We start from the raw sequence: 24,483 nt of genomic DNA on the forward strand, positions 1-24,483 counted from the left end.
TAAGTACTAGATTTATGAAGGTAAGTTCAGAGATCCAGAAAATAACATAAAATCAATTTCACTACTAAAGTAAAGACTATATGGAAGTTGTTTAAAAAAAATACATTGAGTCCACTGGGTTGGACTCAGCAGTGAGCAAGACAGAAATTGGTCCCTGAATGCTAAATTTATCTGGTGATCCAGGTGCAGTGATGAATTCCCATAATGCCAGTGGTTCAGGAGGCTGAGACAGGAGTGTCACAAGTTCAAGGCCACCCCAGCAATTTAGTGAGGCCCTAAGCAACTTGAGAACTTAATTCAAAATAAAAGGTCTGGAGTTGTGGCTCAGTGGTGGAGCACCTGCTAAAAGTACAGAAAATATATAACAACATAAACTTGAGGCACTAATCTTAACCCTTGGCAGAATTCAGTATCAAAACTAATTTCTAAGGTACCAAAATCATGAAGCCTTTTAACTAGAAACCACTTTTTCATGGGCATTTTTCCATATGAGAGTTCATAGCCTTCAAAGGAACACCAGCAATGTTAACTGCACTCCTCCTAAAAAAGAGGAAAAAGAAATCCATTTATTGTATATTACAGTGCATATTAGTGCTCTCACCCCCCGCCCCACCCCTGTGGGATCTGTGTTGTCCAGGCTGTCCTCAAACATCTGGGCTCAAGTAATCCACCTGCTTCAGCCTCCCAAATAAGCTGGGACTACTGGTACATGCCACCACACCCAGCTCAAAGAATTTTTTTAAATTTGTTTTAATTGCTTTAGGTGATTTTCAACTAAGAGTGTTCAATAGAACCATCTACCATCTAAAAATTCAGGCAAGAAGTAATAGTGCACACCTGTAATCCCATCATCAGGATATTTGAGACAGGAGGAATATAAATTCAAGGCCAGCCTGAGAAACTTGGATTGTATCTCAAAATAAAATACAAAGGGCTGGGAATGTAGCTCAATGGTAGTGCTTTTTGTCTAGCATGCACAAAGCCCTGAGTTCAATTCCCAGTACTGCAAAAAAAAAAAAAAAAAAAAAAAAAAGTGTTTTTGGTAAGATTTTTAGAAATTTTTAAAACTTAAAATTCTGAATCCCCAACCCTAGATCTTCCATGGATTGAGGGAATCTACGATTCAGACATTTTGACAGGTTCTCCAAGCAAGAAAGTGGCAGTTTTACACTGTCAGCTGTAAGTAATTTAAACTTCTCTCCCTTTAATTCCATCTCCATGTTCAGGGTTTATATTAGATTTCAAGGGTTTTCGCCAGAAAACTGCTATCACCAGCAGGACTGCTATCACCTCAGCACTCTTAATTTCCCCCAGTTATGCCCATTCCTTAATCTGAAGAATTCATATTACTTCACAATGCTGACCTTCCTGAACTAGAGTGTCCTAAGTACAAACTATATCATATATCATGTTACTTAGTTCTATATTCAAAAAGTGTTGTAATCTTAGCCATCTATATGTGGGATTCACTAACAATCTCACATTTTTCGAGTTTGTGATTATTTCTGGTGGATTCTTTTAAATGTTTTTTTTTAAGTTGTCGATGGACCTTTATTTATTCATTTATATGTGGTGCTGATAATCAAACCTATTATTTCACACATGCTAGACAAGTGTTCTATCAATGAGCCACAACCCCAGGCCCTCTGGTGGATTCTTTTATAAATAAATAAATGTGCTAAACATTAAAACATTATTAAAAGGGTTTAAAGTGAACTTCCCCACCAGGAACTCTCTCTGTTTAAATCTATATGGTCAATACAGTCAAAATATCATTCAAAGAGTGTGCAAGGGCTTACTGATGCTTATTTCCATTCCTCCAAGGCTCATCTATCATCCCATGACAACTTTCAGAGAGGAGGTTAATCTTTGTCCAATAAAGAAACCGAAATGGACAACATCCAAATTAGTCATTTCCAGTTAGTACAGTTTTGGGAAAATATACTCAACTTCTAGGCTATATAAAATCTCCATTAAGAGAAAGCTCAGGGCTGGGGATGTGGCTCAAGCGGTAGCGTGCTTGCCTAGCATGCGTGCGGCCCAGGTTCGATCCTCAGCACCACATATGAAAAAAGATGTTATGTCTGCCAAAAACTAAAAATAAATAAATAAATAATTTTTTTAAAAAAAGCTCAAGTGAGAAAAAGTTCTTATCTAAAAGGTGACTCATTTTTTTAGATTGATCTAAATGAAAATGGTAAATCTGGGGGTTTTTTGGCAGGGGGGACATGGTTCTATATCCAACTTCATTTATACTATAACTTCCATAATATTTACCAAATAGAAATAAATTATGAAAAATCTTGTTGCTACTTTGCATATCTTGTATTGCAGAACACAGTAAGTTGACTGCATAAAAAATTTTTGAGAAACATGAATAAATGAACATTCCATTACTGAGTCTTTTGAGTAATAATATAAACAGTAATAATATAAAATAATTTATCTGACAAAAACAATTGTCTTAAGTCTGTTCATGCTGATTTAACAAAATAAATGTCATGCACTTGAATGATAATGTGGCCAACATCACACCATATATGCAACAGTAGTGGCATAGATTATATCCCTGGCTGACAAGGTTTGTGTTAAGTATACTCTGAGGTTTGTACAATGATAAAATATTCTAATATCTAAAACATTTTGAGTGCCAACATGATGCTCAAAAAGTTTCATATTGGACGATTTCAGATTTTCAGATTAGATTGTTCAACTGGCAAAAATAGATAAAAATATTCCAAAATCCAAAAATTCTGAAACACTTCTGGTACTAAGCTTTTCAGATAATGGATGATCAAATGATAGTAGTAAATGCCCACAAGAAAACAAGGAAGATCCTCAGGGGCCGGGGTTGTGGCTCAGTGGTAGAGTGCTTGCCTTAGCATGAGTGAGGCACTGGGATTGATCCCTGGCACCACATAAAAATAAAAAATAAAGGTATTGTGTCTACCTACAACTAAAAAAATATTTTGAAAGAAGAAAACAAGGAAGATCTCAAATTATAGAGTAACTTAAGAAACAACAATAGCACCTTTTAGCAATGAAACAGAAAGCCAAAGGAGAAAATTATACCAAAAATTAATTCTTTGAAAAGATCAATAAAACAGAAATCTATATTGACCAAGAATAAGAACAGAAGACTCAAATTACTAAAATCAGGAATGAAAGAGGGCACCATCGTTACTGACCTTAGAGAAGCAAATAGAATCCTATGAACTATAAGCCAACAAGGTAGTCAATTTATGTAAAATATATGAATTCCTAGGAAGAAAAAAACTATTGAAACTGGGTCAATTAGAAAGTTCAAATGGACCTACAACAAGTGATTTAATTCATTAATCTGAAAATCTCAAAAGCAAAACCTGAGCGCAGGTAAATTCACTGGAGAATTCCACCAAACATTACAATAACATTTTTTGTTTGTTTTTGGTTGCTCATGGACCTTTATTTGTAATTTATCTATATGTGGTGCTGAGAATTAAACCCAGTGCCTCACATATGCTCCGCAAGCGCTCTACCACTGAACCACAACCCCAGCTCCCTTTTTTTGTTTTTTGTTTTTAGTTGTAGTTGGACATGATACCTTTATTAATTTTTATGTGGTGCTGAGGATCAAACCCAGGACCTCGCACATGTGAGACGAGCACTCTACCGCTGAGTCACAACCCCAGCCCCTCAATAACAATTTTTTATGAACTCTTCCAGGAAAAAGATGGTGGGAATAGGTTACCACTCATTCTATGAAGGTAGAAAGAACATTTTAAGAATATAAATGTGAAGAATATAGATGTGAGCATCCTCAACAAAATGCTTGCAAAATAAATCCGGCAACAGTAAAAGGGACTGAATGGGATTCCCAGATTGGGATATCATCCAAAAATCAATTGGTAAAATATACAAATAAAGTACAAAAAATAAGCCTGGCCTAGTGGCACATACCTATAATCCCAGCTTTGCAGAAAGATGAGGAAGGAGGATTGTAAGTTTGAAGCCAGCCTGTGGGCAACTTAGCAAGACACTTTCTCAAAAAGGACTGGGGATGTAGCACAGTACTTTTTTAGCATATGCAAAATCCTGGGTTCAATCCCCAGTACCACAAAATAATAAATAAAAATTAAAAGGAAGGATAAGGATGTAGTAGTGCAGTGGTAGGTTGCTCAGCATGCCCCACAATACCAAAATAAGTAAAAAAAAAAAAAAAAAAATATGATCACTGGGTGCCAGTTAATTCCAGGGACTTCAAGCTGAGGCAGGAGGATCTTGAGTTCAAAGCCAGCCTCAGCAACTTAGCAAGGCCCTAAGCAATTCAGCGAGAACCTGTCTCTGATAAAATATAAAAAAGGGCTGAGGATGTGGCTCAGACAGGAATGTAACATTATAAAGAAATCTTATGAAAATCTTATACAGCAAATATAATACTTAATGGTGAAAAAATGCTTTCCCTCCTCAAATTGGGAACAAGACAAGGATTCCAATTCACCACCTCTGAAAGATGTTACTGGAAAATCTGGCCACAGCAATTATGCATCTAGATTATAAAGAAAAATAGGGGGCTGGGGATGTGGCTCAGCGGTAGTGCGCTCACCTGGCATGCGTGCGGCCCGGGTTCGATCCTCAGCACCATATACCAACGAAGATGTTGTGCAACGAAGATGTTGTGCAACGAAGATGTTGTGCAACGAAGATGTTGTGCAACGAAGATGTTGTGCAACGACGAGAACTAAAAAAAATAAATTAATTAAAAAAAAAAAAGAAAAATAGGGCTTTATTCACAGATATGATATTGTACATGAAAAATCCTAAGGATATAAATAAAAATTACAACTAATGTGTTCAGCACAATAAGACACAAGATCAAGATAGAAAAATCAACACCTCTATACACTTGCAATGCATGCATAATTCAAAAATGAAATTAAGAGAACAATTTTATTAATGATAGCATACACAAGAATAAAATACTGAAGAATATAACAAAAGAGGAAAGTTCCAGCTCATGATTAGGAAAACAAATCAGAAACTTTAAGAAACCTATCTCATAAGGTAGTAAACACATTCACTACCTTCAGTTTAAGCTAAGGTTGCACAATAATAAAGCGGGGACTATATCAAAAGAATGTCTCACCAGACAGCTCTTTGAGAATAGAAGTCTCATTTATGGGCTGGAGGTGTAGTTCAGGATTAAAGCACCTGCCTAGCATGCAGAAGACCGTTGGTTCAATCATGTCTTACTCATCTCCATTCATCTGATGCTTAGCAACTACCTGGCATATAGGAGCCCAATAAAAGTTTTTCAAATAAGTGATTAAAATATAAGGCTCCAGCTCAATTCACAATAGTGAAACAACCTACATGCCCTTCAACCGATGGATAAAAAAATGTGGGTATATATACACATGGAATATATTCAGCCTTAAAGAAGAATGAAATTATGGCATTTTCAGGTAAATGGATAGAGCTGGAGAATATGATGCTAAGTGAAATAAGCCAAACCCAAAAAAACAAAAGGCTTAATGTTTTCTCTGAGAAGCAAATGCTAATCCATAATGGAGCTGGGGGGAACTTTGGATTGTGCAGAGGGGAGTGAGGAGAGGGGGTGTAGGGATGGGACAATGAAACCAGATGGACATTATTTATACATGTATGATTACACTATCGGTTTTCCTCTGCACCATGTTCAGCCAGAAGTAGTTGTACTCCATTTGTGTACAGTGTGTCAAAATGCATTCTACCGTCATGTATAACTAATTAGAACAAAATAAATATAAATCCTTCCAACTCTAAAATTTTAAACATCTATAATCAGATAATATTACCTGCAGAAAATTATATATTTCTAGCATTCTATTTCATTTATAAGAAAGGAGATAAAAATATTTCTATTTGCAAAAGAAATGCCAGAGTACACACAAGAAACTAAATGGTTGCCTAAGCCAGGTGTGGTGGTTTGTGCCTATAATCCCAGCAGCTACTTAGGAGGAGAAGGCAGGAGGATCTCAACTTCAAGATTAACCTGGGTAATTTAGCAAAGACTGTCTCAAAATAAAAAAGGGTTTGGATGTAGCTTATCTATAGAGCACTTGCCTAGCATGTGTGAAACCCCGGTTCAATCACAGTACTAAGGAAGGAAAAAAAAAAAAAAAAGCTTGCCAATAACAGATGTTGGGGAAAAGTTTGGATGAAAACTGGATGAGAGTACAACTTTTGCATATTAGTTTTTTAATTTTTTTAACCAGGTATTGAATCCAGAGGCACTTAACCACTGAGTCACATCCCCAGCCCTTTTTTATAAATTTTATTCAGAGACAGGATCTCACTAAGTTGCTAAGGCTGCCGTTAAACTCACAATCCTCCTGCCTCAGCCTCCTGAGCCTCTGGGATTGCAGGTGTGTACCACTGCACCCAGCATAATTTTATTTTTAAATCTTGTGAATGTAGTAACTTCTGGGGGAAAAAGTTTTAATTATATATTCTTTTACTTCATAGTAAATTTGTCCCGGGGGCCCACGGGAAGCAATGCCTTTATGCTTGTACAGAACTTAGAAATGATCATCTATAATTTAAGCATGTATACACCTTACATTGCTCAAATGTTTTATTTTATTCTAACTTTTTACTTTATTCAAGTGCAAAGTCAATCATTTTAAACTAGACTGTAACTGATTAGCCTGAGCTATGTCACAAAGAACAGGTTGTTGTTTAAATGAGATGCCAGTTCTTTCTGGATTCTGAATTATTCAGATATTGGAGTAGTGTTAAGCAGAATGATATGGTATTGATAAAATTATCTTTGAATTATAGTTTTTAAAATGTGTCTTGCCCCCAGTAGCAATGAGCATACCTAGCCTCAGATCATGGTTTCTAATATCACTCTCTTAATAAAAGAAGACTGGAGCTGAAAACTTGCAAAATGAAGAACATCTTGAATTGTTGGAAAGTAAAGAAATGCTTTTAAAAAAAAACAAAAAAAAAACTTATGATAATGAAGTCAAAGGAAACGGGCTGAGAGTGCTCCCAAACCCCAAAGCTAGAGTAATTTGAGAAAAAAAAAAAAAAAGATAGATTACCAGCCAAAGGATAATAAGATCCATGAGTTCATAATATTAATGTGATCCTTTTAATGTGCATTTGGCTTTTAGCGATTCTTTGGTTCAACTATGTTCTATTATTCTAGGCACTCTATGGAATCAGGATTCATCACTAAATGAAACAAAGTGAATTTCATAGTAATGAGTGTATGTATTAAGATATAATTCAGTAATAATTTCCAGAGACAATACTGTTTCCCTTCTAGGTGTGTATCATAAATTCCTGATGATTAATTACTAAACAATTCCTATCAACAATTCCTTCTTCATCAGCAAGGAGCTTTTATCCTATCTCCTGGGGCAAGGATAGGGCAGGAGGGTAGTACAGTGAGCTTTAATCTGGGGTTTTGTAAAGGGCAACAAACCACATTTTCTGAGATAAACAAATGCTATAATTTGCAAGGTAAGAGAATGCAAGTTCTAGGAGCTTGTGTTAGTTTTTTTTTTTTAGGCAGAGGATTCAGTCCCCCACTCCCACACACATACATGGGCCCTTCAAAGTGTGGTGGTGCATGCCTGTAATCCCAGCGGCTCAGGAGGCTGAGGACAGAGGATAGTGAGTTCAAAGCCAGCCTCTGCAAAAGTGAGGCACTAAGCAACTTAGTGAGACCTTCTGTCTAAATAAAATACAAAATAGGGCTGGGGATGTGGCTTAGTGGTTGAGTGCACCTGAGTTCAATTCCCAGTACCAAAAAAAAGTATATATAGTAAAAGATTCTTTTACTTCAAGCTTTTATATAATCTATATACCTACCTATTTATGCAAATTGATATATTCTTTTTGCTGAATTGAATAACATAAAGCATATTGTTATTATTGATGTTATCCAACAAATTGCTTTTCTTTTCCTTTTTAAAGAGAGAGAGAGAGAGAGAGAGAGAGAGAGAAAATTATAATATTTATTTTTTAGTTTTCGGCGGACACAACATCTTTGTTTGTATGTGGTGCTGAGGATCAAACCCGGGCCGCACGCATGCCAGGCGAGCGCGCTACCGCTTGAGCCACATCTCCAGCCCCCAAATTGCTTTTCTTTTAACCACATCCCCAGCCCTTCTTGTATTTTATTTAGAGACAGGATATCATTGAGTTGCTTAGGGCCTCGATAAGTGGCTGAGGCTGGCTTTAAACTTGCAATCCTCCTGCCTCAGCCTCCTGAGCCACTAGGCTTGGCACCACCTTGCCCAGCTAATATACTGCTTTTTAATGTATTTATCTTCTTAGCAATGAGGACACTGCTGATAAGGGCATTACAGTTACTAAAACAAAATGAGTCTTGGGGAATTTATTTGATGTGCAGGGGAGCAGTTGCCAGCTGCTATTCTTAGTGCCATAAGGACACTTAATAACATCTAGATGTGAAACCCTGGATCAATCCTTGAAATCCAATTAATAATGTCAGTATTAAAGTCTATAGAATAAAGAAAGATAGCTTAAAGAAATGTTATAGTCTATGGATAAAAGCCAAGTATGGCTCAAAGATTCTTATGGTTTACTAAAACTTTGTGGATTCAGATCAGGTAGTATCATTAGGCTCTTTTTAGTCCTGTGTCTAGACATTAAACTGGGAACTAAATCAACTACCTTGATACTAAGGAAGGAAGGGAAATAGAGACTAGAAAATGAAAACGAGAGATTTAAAAGAAAAAGATATTTGTGTTTGATTGTCCAGTTGGACACCCACCACCAACATATTGCTTTTGCCACTTTTTCTCCAGTTTTTTAAATTAGTGAACTGTTTCCTAATCAACCAAAAAGATACTTCATATCGTCATCACACCAATGAAAGTGAATTGTCAACATAATTTCAGAAATGCCTCTAACACATGATACCACCATAAAATCAAGAAAATAGCACACTCTGGTTGGAACAATTAGAAAAGTGCACTTGCTTATAGGCTGACCTAGCAGGGGTTGTATGGGACCCCACTCACCCCCTGAACTGGACACAGCAAAATTATATGCGGTAGTCTTACCATCAGCTGAGGAAAACAGCCCTATGGCACAGAGCATACAACTTACCTTTAATTAAGAGGTTGATAGCACTGGCCACACCAACCAATCCAATTCCTTTAATGGAGATCTTACTGGATAAATGGCCTCCTCTGAAGTGAAATTCTTAAGAAGTTCCCTCTTGATGGTCACCATTTTGGAAATCTAACAGTGAATGAAAACTGCACAGTCATTTCCAAATTTGGAATTGGTCTGTACTGAGGGGGAGTCTATGGAAAACTCCTGGGCTCCACTGTGGAGGGGGAATGAGGAGGAAGGTAATTACAGTTGAGAGGGAGAGAAGGAAAAGGACCACTCCACCAAAATGAGACTACAGCTGCCCCCCACCCCTGATCCTGTTCCTTCATCTCCCCCGCTCCATTTTCCTCCCCTCATCTTTTAGCTCTAAGACCCAAGCTCAAGCTTGTACACACACATACATGATACTTCCCCTCCATATTCCCAGAGGTGAATGGTAAGCAGCCCCAGGCAGTAGAAAAAAACAGACCAAAAGAGAAAAATGTCCCAAAGCTGCTACTCTCTGGCTGGTCTGCAGGACTCTTGCAGCCAAGCTCAAAGCAGCCTGGTCAATTAGTGGAAGAAGAGAATGGGGGGAAACAGCTGGAAAACTCATGGAAGCTCAAGGAACTAAACCAGCTGAACTTTTGAGGCCTGTCCTCACTGCTACTCCCATTGTAGCCACATCAATGTTTATAGCAGCTCAATTCACAATAGCTAAACTATGGAATCAACCTAGATGCCCTTCAACAGATGAACTAAATAAAGAAACTGCAATCTGTATACACAATGGAATATTACTCAGCCTTAAGGGCAGCTAAGGGCAGGCCTCACAGGGCCACGTGGTTATCTAGCACACCTGGCACAGGTGCCAGGCCAGGAGGCGGCTCTGGGGCACCACACCTCAGCCTGGGCTTCAGCTGCCTTGCCCCTGAAACTGGTGTGCTGAGTTTTCAGAGTTTGGCAGGCATCAGAAATGTTCCAAGGCTGTACTCAAGGTGCAGCAGGCACAGTGACCTGAAAGGTATGTGTGGGCTGCAGAAGCACTCCTTGTCCAGAACTCATTCACTGGAGCTCCCAATTTTAACTTAACCAAGCCTTGTCGTGATGTATCCAGTACAAGCTTTAACTCTCCTTTGGGAATTTTTCACCAACACTACAGGTAAAAGGAAACTCATGGCTATTTTTTTTAACTACTTCAGGCTTGAAGAAGACATGAAATTCTTATCAATGCAGTGCTGACAGCCACTTCTACACGTGGAAGGGAAAATGTAACTCATTATTTTATGAAGTAATTAAATGGAGAATCCAAAATGTCACTCTAGTCCCTTAGTCTGTAATAAACCAAAGTTTCTACTTCTTTTTAAAAATTTTGGGGGGGGCTGGGGATATAGCTCAGTTGGTAAAGTGCTTGCCTCGCATGCATAAGGCCCTGGGTTCAATCACCAGCACTACCCAAAAAATAAATAAATAAATGATTTTTGTTTGTTCTAATTAGTTTGTCATGTCTTACCTAATTGTTTTCTAATTCATTTGTGAATCACAGTACATAATACTCATCTAAAAACTTCTTTCATGAAATGTACCAATGTTTCTCAATCATTTAAGAAAGCATTTTAGACATTTTCCCCCTAATCATTCTTCTCTCCTGCCTCATGATGAAATTAAATATTAAGGAATAAGATTCTGTCAGGTACTTCCTAAAGTGCAAGAAGTAAAATCAAGAATCAATAAATGGCATAGACTCAAACGAAAAAGCTTCTTCACAGCAAAGGAAACAATCAAGAGCATGAAGAGAGAGCCTACAGAATGGGAGAAAATTTTTACCACATGCATCTCAGAGCACTAATCTCCAGAATTTACAAAGAACTCAAAAACTTAGCACCAAAAAAAAAATATCAATAAATGGGCAAAGGAACTGAACAGGTACTTCACAGAATAAGAAATACAAAGGGGTCAACAAATATATGAAAAATTTTCAACATTTCTAGCAATTAGAAAAATGCAAATCAAAACTACACTGAAATTCCATCTTATTCTAGTCAGAATGGCAATTATCAAGAATACAAGCAATATTAATAAACAGTGGAGAAAAGGACGTGCTTATACATTACAGGTGGGACTGCAAATTGCTGCAACCACTATGGAAAGCATTACGGTGATTCCTCAGAAAACTTGAAATGGAACCACCACTTGACCCTGTTATCCCACTCCTAGGATTATACCCAAAGGACCTAAAATCAGCATGCTACAGTGATGTAGCCACATCAATGTTTATAGCAGCTCAATTCACAATAGCTAAACTATGGAATCAACCTAGATGCCCTTCAACAGATGAACTAAATAAAGAAACTGCAATCTGTATACACAATGGAATATTACTCAGCCTTAAAGAAGAATGAAATTATGGTATTTGCCAGTAAATTGATGGAACTGGAGAATATCATGCTAAGTGAAATAAGCCAATCCCAAAGAATCAAAGGCCAAATGTTTTCTCTGATATGTGTGTGCAAATTCACAATATGGGGGGTAAGAGGGAATAAATACTTTGGGTTAGAGGGGAGTGAGGAGAGAGGTAGGGGGATGGGGGTAGGAATGAAAGTAGAATGAATGAGACATTATTACCCTATGTCCATATATAGTACATGACCTGTGTAACTCTACATCATGTACAACCAGAAGAATAAGAAGTTATTTATAAATGATTGTCAAAATGCATTCTATTGTCATGTATAACTAATAAGAACAAATTTTAAAATTTGATACTAATTTTTTAAAAATATTATTTTAGAGCAAGTCAAATCTTTAGATTTTTATTTATCCCCCACCCACCAAGGATTATCATCCCCTTGGGGACAATATTGTCCAATCAAGAATACATGATACAGAGCAGTTTTACTTCCTAGAATATTCCCTGTAGATTATATAGATTTTTTTCTCAGCCTTTCAATTTCTATAAGAATTTCTCAAAATGATGTTTTAATTAAGGTACAACAGAGACTTTTTAAAAAGGCAAACCCGGCAATGGAAGTGTATTAATATGTATTTTCAACATATTAATGGGAAGAAGTAATCTTTCTTTCTCAAATTCGTTTATTTTCCTTTGACTTTCAAACCCCTATTCAAACTAAATTGTAACCATACTTTATGCATTCAAAGAAAGAACTAAAAAAAGGAAAAAAGACAAAATAATGAGAAATTAACCATATTCAATAACAGATGACTTAGACTGAAGGTAGCAGGAATAACATAAATCCCTGGCCAAACGGGTATTCTCTTCAGAATCACCCAAGTCCTCAGGATCTATATATTTGCCTTCTATTTTTTTTTCTACTGCTCCTGTCCTAATCTTAACTTTTCAGTTACCTTGGTATTATTGTTAGGATCTGACACCCCCAAAGTCTCATGTGCTGAAGGTTTGGTCCCAGATACAGCCATGTTCATAGGTGGGATTTTGGGGAAGTGATTAATCCACCCATAGTTGAATGTACTACAGGTGAGATAGGAGAAGCTATAAGCAGATGGGACATGGTTGGAGCAAGTAGGTTACTGAGGGAGTGTCCTTGGAGACCATATCTTGTCCCTGCCTGCCCCTCTTTCTTCATGCTTTCTGGTTGCCATAAACTGAGCAGCTTCCCTTCACCATGCCCTTCCATCATGATGCCCTGCCTCACCTCAGGCCCAAAGCAATGGAGCTGGCTGACTGTGGACAGAAATCTTTCAAACCATAATCCAAAATAAATCTTTCCTCCTGAACAACTTAGATTGTTTGTATCAGGTATTCTGGTCACTACAATGAAAAACTAGAACACTTGGTCTTGATTTCTTAGTTCTTATTTCATTGTATATTTCCTACAGCTGCCCTAAATTCTTTGGGGAATCAAGGAAATATTTCACAAATATATTTATGTATGTATGTATACACAGTATGTGTATGTATAATATATATTGTATAATATATATATAATATGAGAAAATTATATATATATATATATAAATAAATCAGGAAAAGCACATGCACTCCTACCTTGGCCATCAAAAGAACCTACTAATTGACTGTTATCTACCACTAGTCAATAATCAATTAGTTGATATACCCTAAATACTGTGGATACTTGGGAGCAGAGATCATAACCACCTAACCACACTACAGCAAACACAGAAGTAGTTTGCTGAACAAAGACCCAGAAGATAGTCTAAGCTACACATGTGATATTTCAAGAGACACAAAATCAACTATTTGAATTGAAAGGTTAATAAAATAGGTACCTGTCACTCTGTTTTTCTATATGCTTAACAGAACACTGTTGAAATCTTGTTCCCAGGATGTGTTGTCCCCAACTGTGAACTGTTTGCTAATCTTGTTCCCAGGATGTGCTGTCCCCAACTGCCAAACTGCAGGATGCACTCCCTCACTCGGTTGCAGGCAAACTGCTCACTCGCCCTGACCCATCAATGAACTTCCCTCCCTGCCCTCTCCAAGAAAAGTATATAAGCTCTGCTCAAGCAGTTCTCAGGGCTCTATCTCTCTTTGCTATAGAGAGCTCGGGCCCCAGCATGCTGGTCTCCAAATAAACCCACCCTTCTGCTGTTGCATAAGAGAGTCTCTTATGGTCTCTTACTCCGACGTTTCGCTGGACCCTTACAGAATTTATATAAATTGGTATAATATTTGCAGAGTTGAATGTATCATCTCACTTAAATTTTTTACATCATAAAATTATATTTCTATTTTTTTCTGATATATATGGTCTTAAAAATTCATACTTAATATCATAAATAGATTAATGAGTTAATGAAGCACTATGAGTGAATGTGCTGGTACCAAAACAGAAGAAAGCACAGGATGAAATTTCAGTACTAGAAAAAATACTTCTGTTTTATGAAAAGAGTTTTTATACATCTTCTACTAAAGTTAAAGGCAATTCTTACATGTATGACATTTTTCAAAAGTTGTAACTTACACCTGTAAAGACTGGGTCTCATTAGAATACAGCCATAAGGGATTCATAAAGAGGAAAAATCTCTTCACTATTTCTTATTTCTAACATTGAGACAATTGAATTAAATGATAGGTCTCCATTTTTTTAAATTTCTTTACAGATCAGATAAGAACACTCCCAAAATGTAAAATATACAATCTTCTATTTTCTGTTTTATAAAACAATGGAACATTAAAAGGCTTTAAAATTCCAGATCCTTTTGAATATTCCAAAGTGTATTTGCACTCTTCTTGAGAAGGGTCTCCTCTTGAGAATTCAACTTAACCTTCACAATATCTGAGATGCCATTCCGCCCCAAGATACAAGGGATACTGAGAAAGATTTCTTCCTTTATTCCATATAAGCCCTGAAAGACAAGGTTAGATTATTGATTACTAACCTAATATAGGAAAGCAACTTTATAAGAGATTATGACACTCAACAAGAATTACTCAAAGGGCAACAGTGACTATCAACAAAACCAAGTTCACTCTTATGTCCTTTGACCATATGGAACTTTAATGACATGAGGCAGAATCCTTTAAAAGGACCAAGAAAGGTACAATTTTCTTTATCCTATACTAGGTCATCTTTATGTCCAAAGGGAAGGATGCTGTGCTGTCCTTCATGAGGTCATTTTATTTAATGAATGAACAGCCTATGTTGGTACATAGGATATGAGCTAACATTCTGGCAAGACAGGGGCCTTCCAAGGCTAGGCACAAAATGGGGGTGGGGGGAGAGGAATGAGAAGACTGAAGCAGAAAGTGACTGGGAAGGCTCTGCTTTTATCTTTTCAGGAAAGGGCACCAGTAAGTTTGGACAACAGATGATATAGGTGGGCATCTCAAGCTCCCATAGGTGAAGCCCTTGATGGAGCCTACAGGTAATTTTATAGGACTAGCAGACCTGTCGCCACCCTAACAACTACAATGAATATATTCCTGCCCTTCTGCACCGTTAACCACCATCTCTTCCTATGCCTACTTAGAACCTCCCATGATGGATAGGGCCATGAAACAGATGCAGTCTCACACCACTGCTCTATCCTGGGTCCATGGCGCCTCTAGTCAGTGGCTGCAATGTTCCTTCTACTCCTGCAACCAAAGCCAAAGCTACTGAAGCAGCTAGGCAATCCACACATATACCTGGCATTCAAACTAGCCTCTGCCACCTTTATATTACCCACCAGACATACCCCTGGAAGGTAAGAAGACCCAGTAGACTAGACCCTCTCTCACATCTCTCTGCCCCCAACCGTCACCTCTCCTCTCTTGGAGCTGGGGCTGTGTTTATGGAAGATGATGAGAAAGCCTTATTCTTCCACTAGGTCTAACAATGAACAACTGTTAGGATCTCCATCAAGGGAAAGGACAGGTCCATTGCCTCTGAAGCAGTGCCTCCTAGCTGCCTAATCTAGCTTAGAGTCCATGGGCACTATTCAGCCATGCTACCCTTTCTGAGGTCTTTCTCCGGAGCACATGGTGTACCCCTTGTTCCTGTTTTGTTCTGGTAGCTTCTCCCTACAGAGGAACTCTGGCTACCTTCTCTAATACTCTATCATTTTGGTAGCCTCTTTACACCCAACCTTATGAGCTCCATCAGATCAGCCAACTGTCATCCCTGAGGACCCCTGGCCACCAGGCCCTCTCACATTTCCCCCTACTCTTGTCTGTGCCTAGCTATGGAAGGCTACTGTCCTGCCAGACTGCCAGCCCACATTCCATTCAGCCAGGTTCCGGTCATAGTCACACTTGCCTTTCCTTCCCTTGATCATTCTGTTGACTCCTGTGACTTTTGGAGCTTTCATATGAGCTCCCAGAGTTTGGGTGCCGTTAGGGTCAAAGGCCTCTGCTTTTTATAATGTATTCATGTGTATACAGATCACATTCAAGGACAAAGGTCCTGAATTTGTCTGTGATCCTTCAGAAGAAGGTCAAACACTCCCCCGCCTCCATCTCTCCCACCCATCTTCCTCTCCCCCTAGGTCTATGTATCTGTCTCTCCCATTCCTTTCACACTCCATAAGTAAAACTCAAACCTAGATGAATTTAGCTATCTGCTTTCTCCATTTGTGCATTCTAGTTACTGGAAATAACTATAAAAGATGATCTTTAATTTACATTACAAATTTAATATTACAAGTTAATGCTTACCAACCTCAAATAAGCATATTCCTTAGCTGGGTGCAGTGGTGCACACCAGTAATTGCAGCAACTCAGGAGGCTGAGACAGGAGGATCATGAGTTCAAAGCCAACTTCAGCAATTTAGTGAGGCCCTACCTAAGCAACTTAGACCCTGTCTCAAAATAAAATATATATTATAAAATATAACTATCCTGATAGTAATTCTGTGGTTTTTGAAAACAGGTATTTATTTGTTTATTTTTGAGTTGGGGTCTTATTATGTTACATAGACTGGTTTTCCAACTCCTGGGTCCAAGAGAATCAGCCTTCCAAGTAGCTGGAATTATAGTCATGTATTGCCCATGACTTTTTAAAAATCAAATTGTATTTCCTATTATTCCCTAAGATTATTTCAGATATTCTCAACTCTGACTTCGTTGAGCCTTTCCTAATCAGAATTTTTGTCTCCTTTCACTAAAGCGGTAGAAATCATTAAATGCTTCCAACAACAAACTTACAAATGTACATGCATCAGACCTATCCTCTCCTTGCTACCTCCTATTACAACAGCTAGCTTCCCTCTTCCCTTCTAGGGCTAAAACCCTCACCAATGCTCTGGTCACCCCAGACCCCTCTGCTTACTACTTCTATCTTTGACCTCTCCCTTGGTCTTTACCTGATCTTTATCATCAGGACCTTATCTTTAAAAACAAACCAACTCCACCTGTAATCCCTGTGGCTCCTTTTCTGAGACAGGAGGATCACAAGTTCAAAGCCAGCCTCAACAATTTAGTGAGGCCCTAAGCAACTCAAGGAGACCCTGTCTCTAAATAAAATATAAAAAAGGAGCCGAGTATGGTGGCACATGTCTGTAATCCTAGCAGCTCAGGAGGCTGAGGCAAGAGTATCGTGAGTTCAAAGCCAGCCTCAGAAAAAAAAAAAAAAAAAAAAGCAAGGTGCTGAGCAACTCAGTGAGACCCCGACTCTAAATAAAATACAAAATAGGGCTGGGGATGTGGCTCAGGGGTCGAGTGCCCCTGAGTTCAATCCCTAGACTCCAAAAAGAAAGAAACTGGTTAAGTACCCCTGGGTTCAATCCCTAGTACCAATAAATAAATAGATTATAGATAGATAAAAGAACTGGGGATGTAACACAGTACCCCTAGGATCAGTTCCCAGTGCCAAAACAAACTTCTTTTACCCTTAATTTCTTCTCTACTTACTGCTCTTTCTCTCTCCTTACCTTCATTGCCAAACACCTCAAAACAGCTCCCATGGCTCTCAACTAGCAGTGATTTTTGCTGATCAGGGGACATTTAATAATATCTGAAGTTGTTTTTTTGTTTTGTTTTGTTTTGTTTTGGTGCTGGGTATGGAACTCAGGACCTCACACATACTAAGCATGTGATCTACCACTAAGCTATCCCTGCAACCCCTGGAGACAGTTTTGATTTTCACAACTAGTAAAGGAGGTATGCTACTGGCATCAAAATGGGGAGAAGATTCCTGCCATGATGGATTGTGAAAAAGAAAATGAATAAAGAAATGGGAACATAAATAAATGGGTTGCTGCTAACATCTCACATTGCACAGAACAGACTCCCAGAATGAAAAATTATGTGGCCCAAATGTCAACAATGCCAAGACTGAATAAACCCTGGTGTCCTCCAATCAGGCCTTCATCCCAAGTACTACTTCATGAAACAGCTCCTGCTAAGACTTTCAATGACCTCTATTACTTTATCTTGCCAGAATTTTTAATCTTTTTATAAAACTTCACTACATCTATCAATTTTCTGTTTACCACTTCTTAGACATTTCTGTAGTCTCACACTACAAACTCAGCTGCTAATACTGGAATTTCTCAAGACTCAATCTCTTTCTTCTTACTTTATATATGTCATTCAAATTGTCAGCATCAAGCAGGGCATGATGGTGCACCCATCTCAGGTACTCAGGAGCCTAAGGCAGGAGGATTAGGAATTCAAGAACAGTAGGGCAACATAGCAAGACCCCCGTCTCAAAGAAAAATAAAATTCACAGCTTCAGTTACCATATATAAGGGATATCTATATCTTCATCTGTCTAACACTTCCTTCCTCTTTTTTCGTTGACCAAAACTCTCTTTTCCTTTTGGGAACTGCCTTCCTCCCGACAGGTATCCCATGAGTGGGTTTTTAATTCCAGAAAGTCCAATTATCTGGAAATTAATATAGGCAAAAAGAGGACTAGATTACAGGCTCTAAAGCCACAGTTACTGGGAGCTATTTTTGTTTTATCATGGAAAAAGCTACATAAGACTGAAGCCAATAAAGTTAAAGGATGAGTCAAGAAAATGGAAAGAAAAGACAGCTCTGTAACACAGTTTTTGAGCACCTGAATCAGGCCTCCTTAGCATTTCAGCTACATGACCCAACATATTTTCTTTTTCATTTGTGCTACTTTGAGCTGCTTTTTTTTAACCAAAAGAGTCTAATAACATGATATTAAAAGCTCCTCAAATTCAACTTGTCTAAACTGCAAACACAATCTTCAAGCCTAGTCCTCTGAATACCCCCTTCTTGGTGAGCAATATCAATGCTCATTGTGTAAAACACAAACCTAAGAATGGCCTTTCTCTATTACCAAGTCTTATGAATTTCAAATCTCAAATTTACCCACTTCTCTTCATCTCTACTACTTCCATTCTATCTATTCTAGAATACAGCATAGCCTCTTTAACAAGTTTCCCAATATCTATTCTTATCTTCTTTAAATCTGTTCTCTCCATCAGAGCAACACCAATGTTTTTTAAATAAAAATTTCTAGGCCCTTGTACTGCATTGCTCTTAAAGTGAAGACTCAAAACTTTTTTTTTTTAGTTGTAGTTGACACAATACCTTTATTTAATTTATTTATTTATATGTGGTGCTGAGAATCAAACCCAGGGCCTCACATGTGCTAGGCGAGAACTCTACCACTAAGCCACAATCCCAGCTCCTCAAACTCTTTATATAAGGCTTTTGGTAGCCTGAAACTGCTGGTTTCTCCAGCCTCACCACGTACTTTTCCCCCTTGCTCCCCACACTTCAGTAACTGAACTTCTTTTCAAACCCTCAAGTTCCTTCTACTTACATCTATCTCAGATCTTCTGTGTAAGTTTTCCTCCTGCTTGGAATATTAAGTCTAGCCTTCCAAATAAATTCTGGCTCATTATTACAATTAGGTCACATTTTATTAGCTTAGGAAGGTCTTTCCTAACTACTAACCATGCCCCTTCACCAGAGTAGTTAAAACTTCTTTGGTATATTCTTAGCACTTTGTAGCTTTTCAATATAACACTTATCACAATTTGTTATTATATGTTTATTTTTATAACATAGCAATAATAACAATATGTTATTTTATGTGTACATTCTGTCATTACACTCAGGTAGGTTGCAGTCTCTGTCTTTTTCATTCATCATTATATTCTCAACATCTTGTACAATGCCTGGAATATAATGTAGACTCAATAAATATTTAATGAAATAACGATAAATGAATTTTTAACTTAAGCCTACCTTAACCATAGTGGAAACTGGATGCACTCTCCTAAGATTCTTCAAAATTGATCCTGCCAGATCTGTCACAGACAGTCCAATAGCCCAAGACGTATACCCCTTTAGCTTAAGGACCTCATAGGCACTGCAGTTGTAGAAAGGAAGGAAATCAAATTCATAAGAAATCAATTCAGAGAATACATAATATCCTTTAAGCATCCATTTTGAGGGACTATACATATCAAGGCCACTCTAAAAACTTTCCTAGAGGTTTCTAAAAATTATTCATAAATTATTATGCTATTAGAATATTGCAAAATATAATATTCTCATAAAATTTCACTATCTGCTTTAAGAATCAATTCACCATTCTTTTATTACGAAGGCAAAATAGTAGGATATATGTGCCACAATTTTTTAATATTTTTATATTGTTACTTAAATATCCAAACAAAGAATCTGGTCAGCTTGAAAGAATCGGATCCTTTAAAACTGTTACTGGTATACCAATGAAACTTTATATAGTTGTAAACCAAGTATACATATTTTTCCCAAGACTATATCCTTAAATCAACACTAAACAGATCATGGAAAAATGTTCATAATATATTTTCAAAATAACATAGTCCACGGGCTAGAGTTGTGGCTCAGTGGTAGAGCATTTGCCTGGCATGTGTGAGGCCCTGGGTTTGATCCTCAGCACCACAAATAAATAAATAAATAAAAATAAAAGATCCATTGACAACTAAAAAATATTAAAAAAAAATAACAGTCTTTTGGGGCTGAGGTTGTGGCTCAGCGGTAAAGCACTTGCCTCGCATGTGCGAAGCCCTGCCAGCACCATATAAAAATAGATAAACAAAATAAAGGGGGCCTGGGGATGTGGCTCAGGCAGTGGCGCACTTGCCTGGCATGCGCCAGGTGCTGGGTTCGATCCTCAGCACCACATAAAAGTAAAATAAAGATGTTGTATCCACCGAAAACTAAAAAATAAATATTAAAAAATTTCTCTTTCTCTCTCTCTAAAACAAATTTTAAAATACAGGTATTTTGTCTAACTACAACTAAAAAATAAATATTGAAAAAAATAGGGCTGGGGATGTGGTTCAAGTGGTAGTGTGCTCGCCTGGCATGCGTGCGGCCCGGGTTCGATCCTCAGCACCACATATAAACAAAGATGTTGTGTCCACCGAAAACTAAAAAATAAATATTAAAAAATTCTCTCTCTCTAAAAAAATAAATAAATAAAAGAAAAAAATAACAGTCTTTTAAACATTTATTTATTTATTTATTTATTTTTATTGATTGTTCAAAACATTACAGAGCTCATGATAAATCATCTTTCATACATTTGACTCAATTGGGTTTTGAACTCCCATTTTTACCCCATATACAGATTGCAGAATCACATCTGTTACATACTCACATTTTTACATAATGGCATATTAGTGACTGTTGTATTCTGCTACCTTTCCTATCCCCTACTATCCCCCCTCCCCTCCCCTCCCATCTTCCCTCTCTACCTCCTCTGCTGTTGTTCAATTCTCTCCCTTTTTTCCCCTCCCCTTGCCCCTCATAACCTCTTATAATTTTGTGTATCATTGAAGGTCTCCTACCTTTTCCATATGCTTTCCCTTCTCTCTCCCTTTCTCTCCCCCCATTCGTCTTTGTTTACTGTTAGTCTTTTCCTCATGCTCTTCCTTCCTGTTCTGTTCTTAGTTGCTCTCTTTATATCAAAGAAGACATTTGGCATTTGTTTTTTAGGGCTTGGCTAGCTTCACTTAGCATAATCTGCTCTAATGCCATCCATTTCCCTGCAAATTCTATGATTTTGTCATTTCTTAGTGCTGCATAATACTCCTTTGTGTATATATGTCACATTTTTTTTATCCATTCATCTATTGAAGGGCATCTAGGTTGATTCCACAGTCTAGCTATTGTGAATTGTGCCGCTATAATCATTGATGTGGCCGTATCCCTATAGTGCGCTCTTTTAAGGTCCTCAGGGAATAGTCCGAGAAGGGCTATAGCTGGGTCAAATGGTGGATCCATTCCCAGCTTTCCCAGGAATCTCCATACTGCTTTCCAAATTGGCCTCACCATTTTGCAGTCCCACCAGCAGTGTACAAGCGTACCCTTTTCCCCACATCCTCGCCAACACTTATTGTTGTTTGACTTCATAATGGCTGCCAATCTTACTGGAGTGAGATGGTATCTTAGGGTGGTTTTGATTTGCATTTCTCTGATTGCTAGAGATGGTGAGCATTTTTTCATGTACTTGCTGATTGACTGTATGTCCTCCTCTGAGAAGTGTCTGTTCAGGTCCTTGGCCCATTTGTTGATTGGATTATTTGTCATCTTATTGTTTAATTTTTTGAGTTATTTTAAACATTAATACTTTTTTATCTCTTATGAAAAACAAATTTTTAGGGGTTGGGGTTGCGGCTCAGCGGTGGAGTGCCTGCCTAGCACATGTGAAGCTCTGGGTTTGATCCTCAGCACCACATAAAAATAAATAAACCAAAGTATTGTGTCCAACTATAGCTAAAAAAAAAAAATTCTATCAAAACTTTAGAATGGTATCAATGCACCAAATTATTAATAATGATTATTTTTAAATGAAAGGTTTACAGGTGAGCCTTCTCTATGCTTTTCCAAATTTTCTACAATAAACATGTATTATATTTTTGCTTTGCCTCCAACAGTGGTCTCAGGTTTGGACCAACAAACTCACAGAACAAAGAGGTTTCAACTTAGCCCTAAATTTAGTTAGATTTAAGAAATGATTCAGGAAACATAGTATACAGCATCATCATTTATATCAGAAGATCTTATAACCACTCAGGAAGTTTTAAAGGACTACACATAATACACATGGTTGTATAAAGCTGGTGTATATACAGACCATATGCCTATTGTGTTGTCTTGTGCTTTTACTATCAATCCAAAACCAGGGCCTCTATTAGAGACCATGCTGATTCATGTCAAAAGCATTTTTAGGCCCTCCATTCAATATGACTAAGACTCTGTAGGGTAAGTAAAAGGAAAGGGATAGAGGTTTTGCCTAGTAATTGGTTGGATAATTGCCTACTGTCTATGAATTAAAATGAACAAAGTAATGCATTAGATAACTGGGGACAAATCCAGACCAGTGAGATCTGGATGACAGCTATCTTTCAGGAATAACTAAGATCGGTTCAAAGAAAGAAGAAAATTGATAAAGAAAATATAATCCTTTTGTTGCTGTTAATCATACTGATGAAAACAAAACTGTTGATGCAAATATAGAAAATTGAAACATGACTCCTGACTCTCACCCTACATAAAACTCAACTCAAAATGGATCAAAGACCTGAATTTAAAACCTGAAAACATGAAATTACTAGAAAAAACAGAGGAAACACTTTTAAGATACTGGTATAGGCAATGGCTTCTGGGATATGACCCCCAAAGCACAGGAAACAAAAATTAAAAATATACAAATGAGACTGTATTTTTAAAAGTTTATATAGCAAAAAAAAATCAACAAAGTAAAAAGACAACCTACAGAATGGGAGAAACTATCCATCTAACAAAGGAATAATACCTGGAATATATTACTCAAAATGCTGAACAAAAAAAACCAAGTAATCAATTAAAAATGAGCAAATGATCTGACACTATCAAAAGAAGAAATACAAACCAGGTGTGGTGACATACAACTGTAATCCCAGAGACATGGGAGGCTGAGGCAGGGAAATTACAAGTTCAAGGCCAGCCTCAGCAACTTAGTGAGGCATATCTCAAAATTAAAAATATAAAGGACTGGGGATGTAACTCATTGGTAAAATGTCCCTGGGTTTGATCCCCAGTACTTCCCCCCTCCGCCCCCTGCCAAATGAGGAGGCAAAGTAGAAATATATGGGGAAAAACTGCTCAGTATTACTAGCCATCAGTGCAACACAAATCAAAACAACAATGAAATATCATTTCACTCCAGTCAGAATGGCTATTATCCATCAATCAATAAATAACAAATGCTGGCAAGGATGAACAGAAAAAGGAAATCTCATACACTGTTGGTAGGAATGTAAATTATAGAAAACAGCATTAAACATACTCAAAAAACTAAAAACACATCTACCACATGATTCATATATCCCACTTCTGGGTGTATATCCAAAGGAAATTAAATCAGCATACAAAAGAAATTCTGCACACCATATTTATTGTGGCATTATTTACAACAGCTAAGATAGGGAATCTACCTAAGTGCCCATCAATGGATGATTGATAAAGAAAATAAAGACTATTATTCAGCTATAAAGAAGATTATAGTCCTGTCATTTGCAGCAAAATGTATAGTACTAGAGGACATGATATTAAGTGAAATAAGGCAGACACAGAACAATCAGAACCATGTTTTCTTTCACATACGAAAAGATGAAAAAAAGGGGGTCGATCTGAATGTAGAATAGTGATTACTAGAGGTTGAAAGAGGGGAAGATAGATAAAGGGAGGATGAATTTGATCAGTGCATGTCATATGCATGTACTAAAATATCACATTGAACCCCATTAACATGTAGTAATACATTAAAATCAAAAATTTAAAAAAACATATAAAAATTTAGATTATATATTTTAAAATTGATAGAGAAAATAGCTCTTAATAGAGCAAGGGCAAAGAGAATAAAAAACAAGCAGTATCAAGGCAGGTATTTTAAAACCAAAACCAATCTATATTATAAACTGAATGCTCTATTAGGACAGAAAGAA

General features: G+C 37.4%; 1 protein-coding gene across 1 annotated transcript in view; it reads right to left on the reverse strand.

Annotated features, from left to right (window-relative positions):
• Positions 1 to 13,823: 13,823 nt before the first annotated feature.
• Positions 13,824 to 24,483, reverse strand: part of LOC113200890 (L-lactate dehydrogenase C chain) — a 34,873-nt gene continuing 24,213 nt past the window's right edge. Inside the window, exons 7-8 of the mRNA XM_026414487.2 lie at positions 19,748 to 19,871; positions 13,824 to 14,445 (exon numbers count right to left, since the gene is read on the reverse strand). Coding sequence (XP_026270272.1) covers positions 14,281 to 14,445; positions 19,748 to 19,871 — 289 coding nt within the window. The 3' untranslated portion in view covers positions 13,824 to 14,280. The remainder of the gene's footprint in view (positions 14,446 to 19,747; positions 19,872 to 24,483) is intronic.

This window comes from Urocitellus parryii, chromosome 4, assembly GCF_045843805.1.
Source record: "Urocitellus parryii isolate mUroPar1 chromosome 4, mUroPar1.hap1, whole genome shotgun sequence".
NCBI lineage: Eukaryota > Metazoa > Chordata > Mammalia > Rodentia > Sciuridae > Urocitellus > Urocitellus parryii.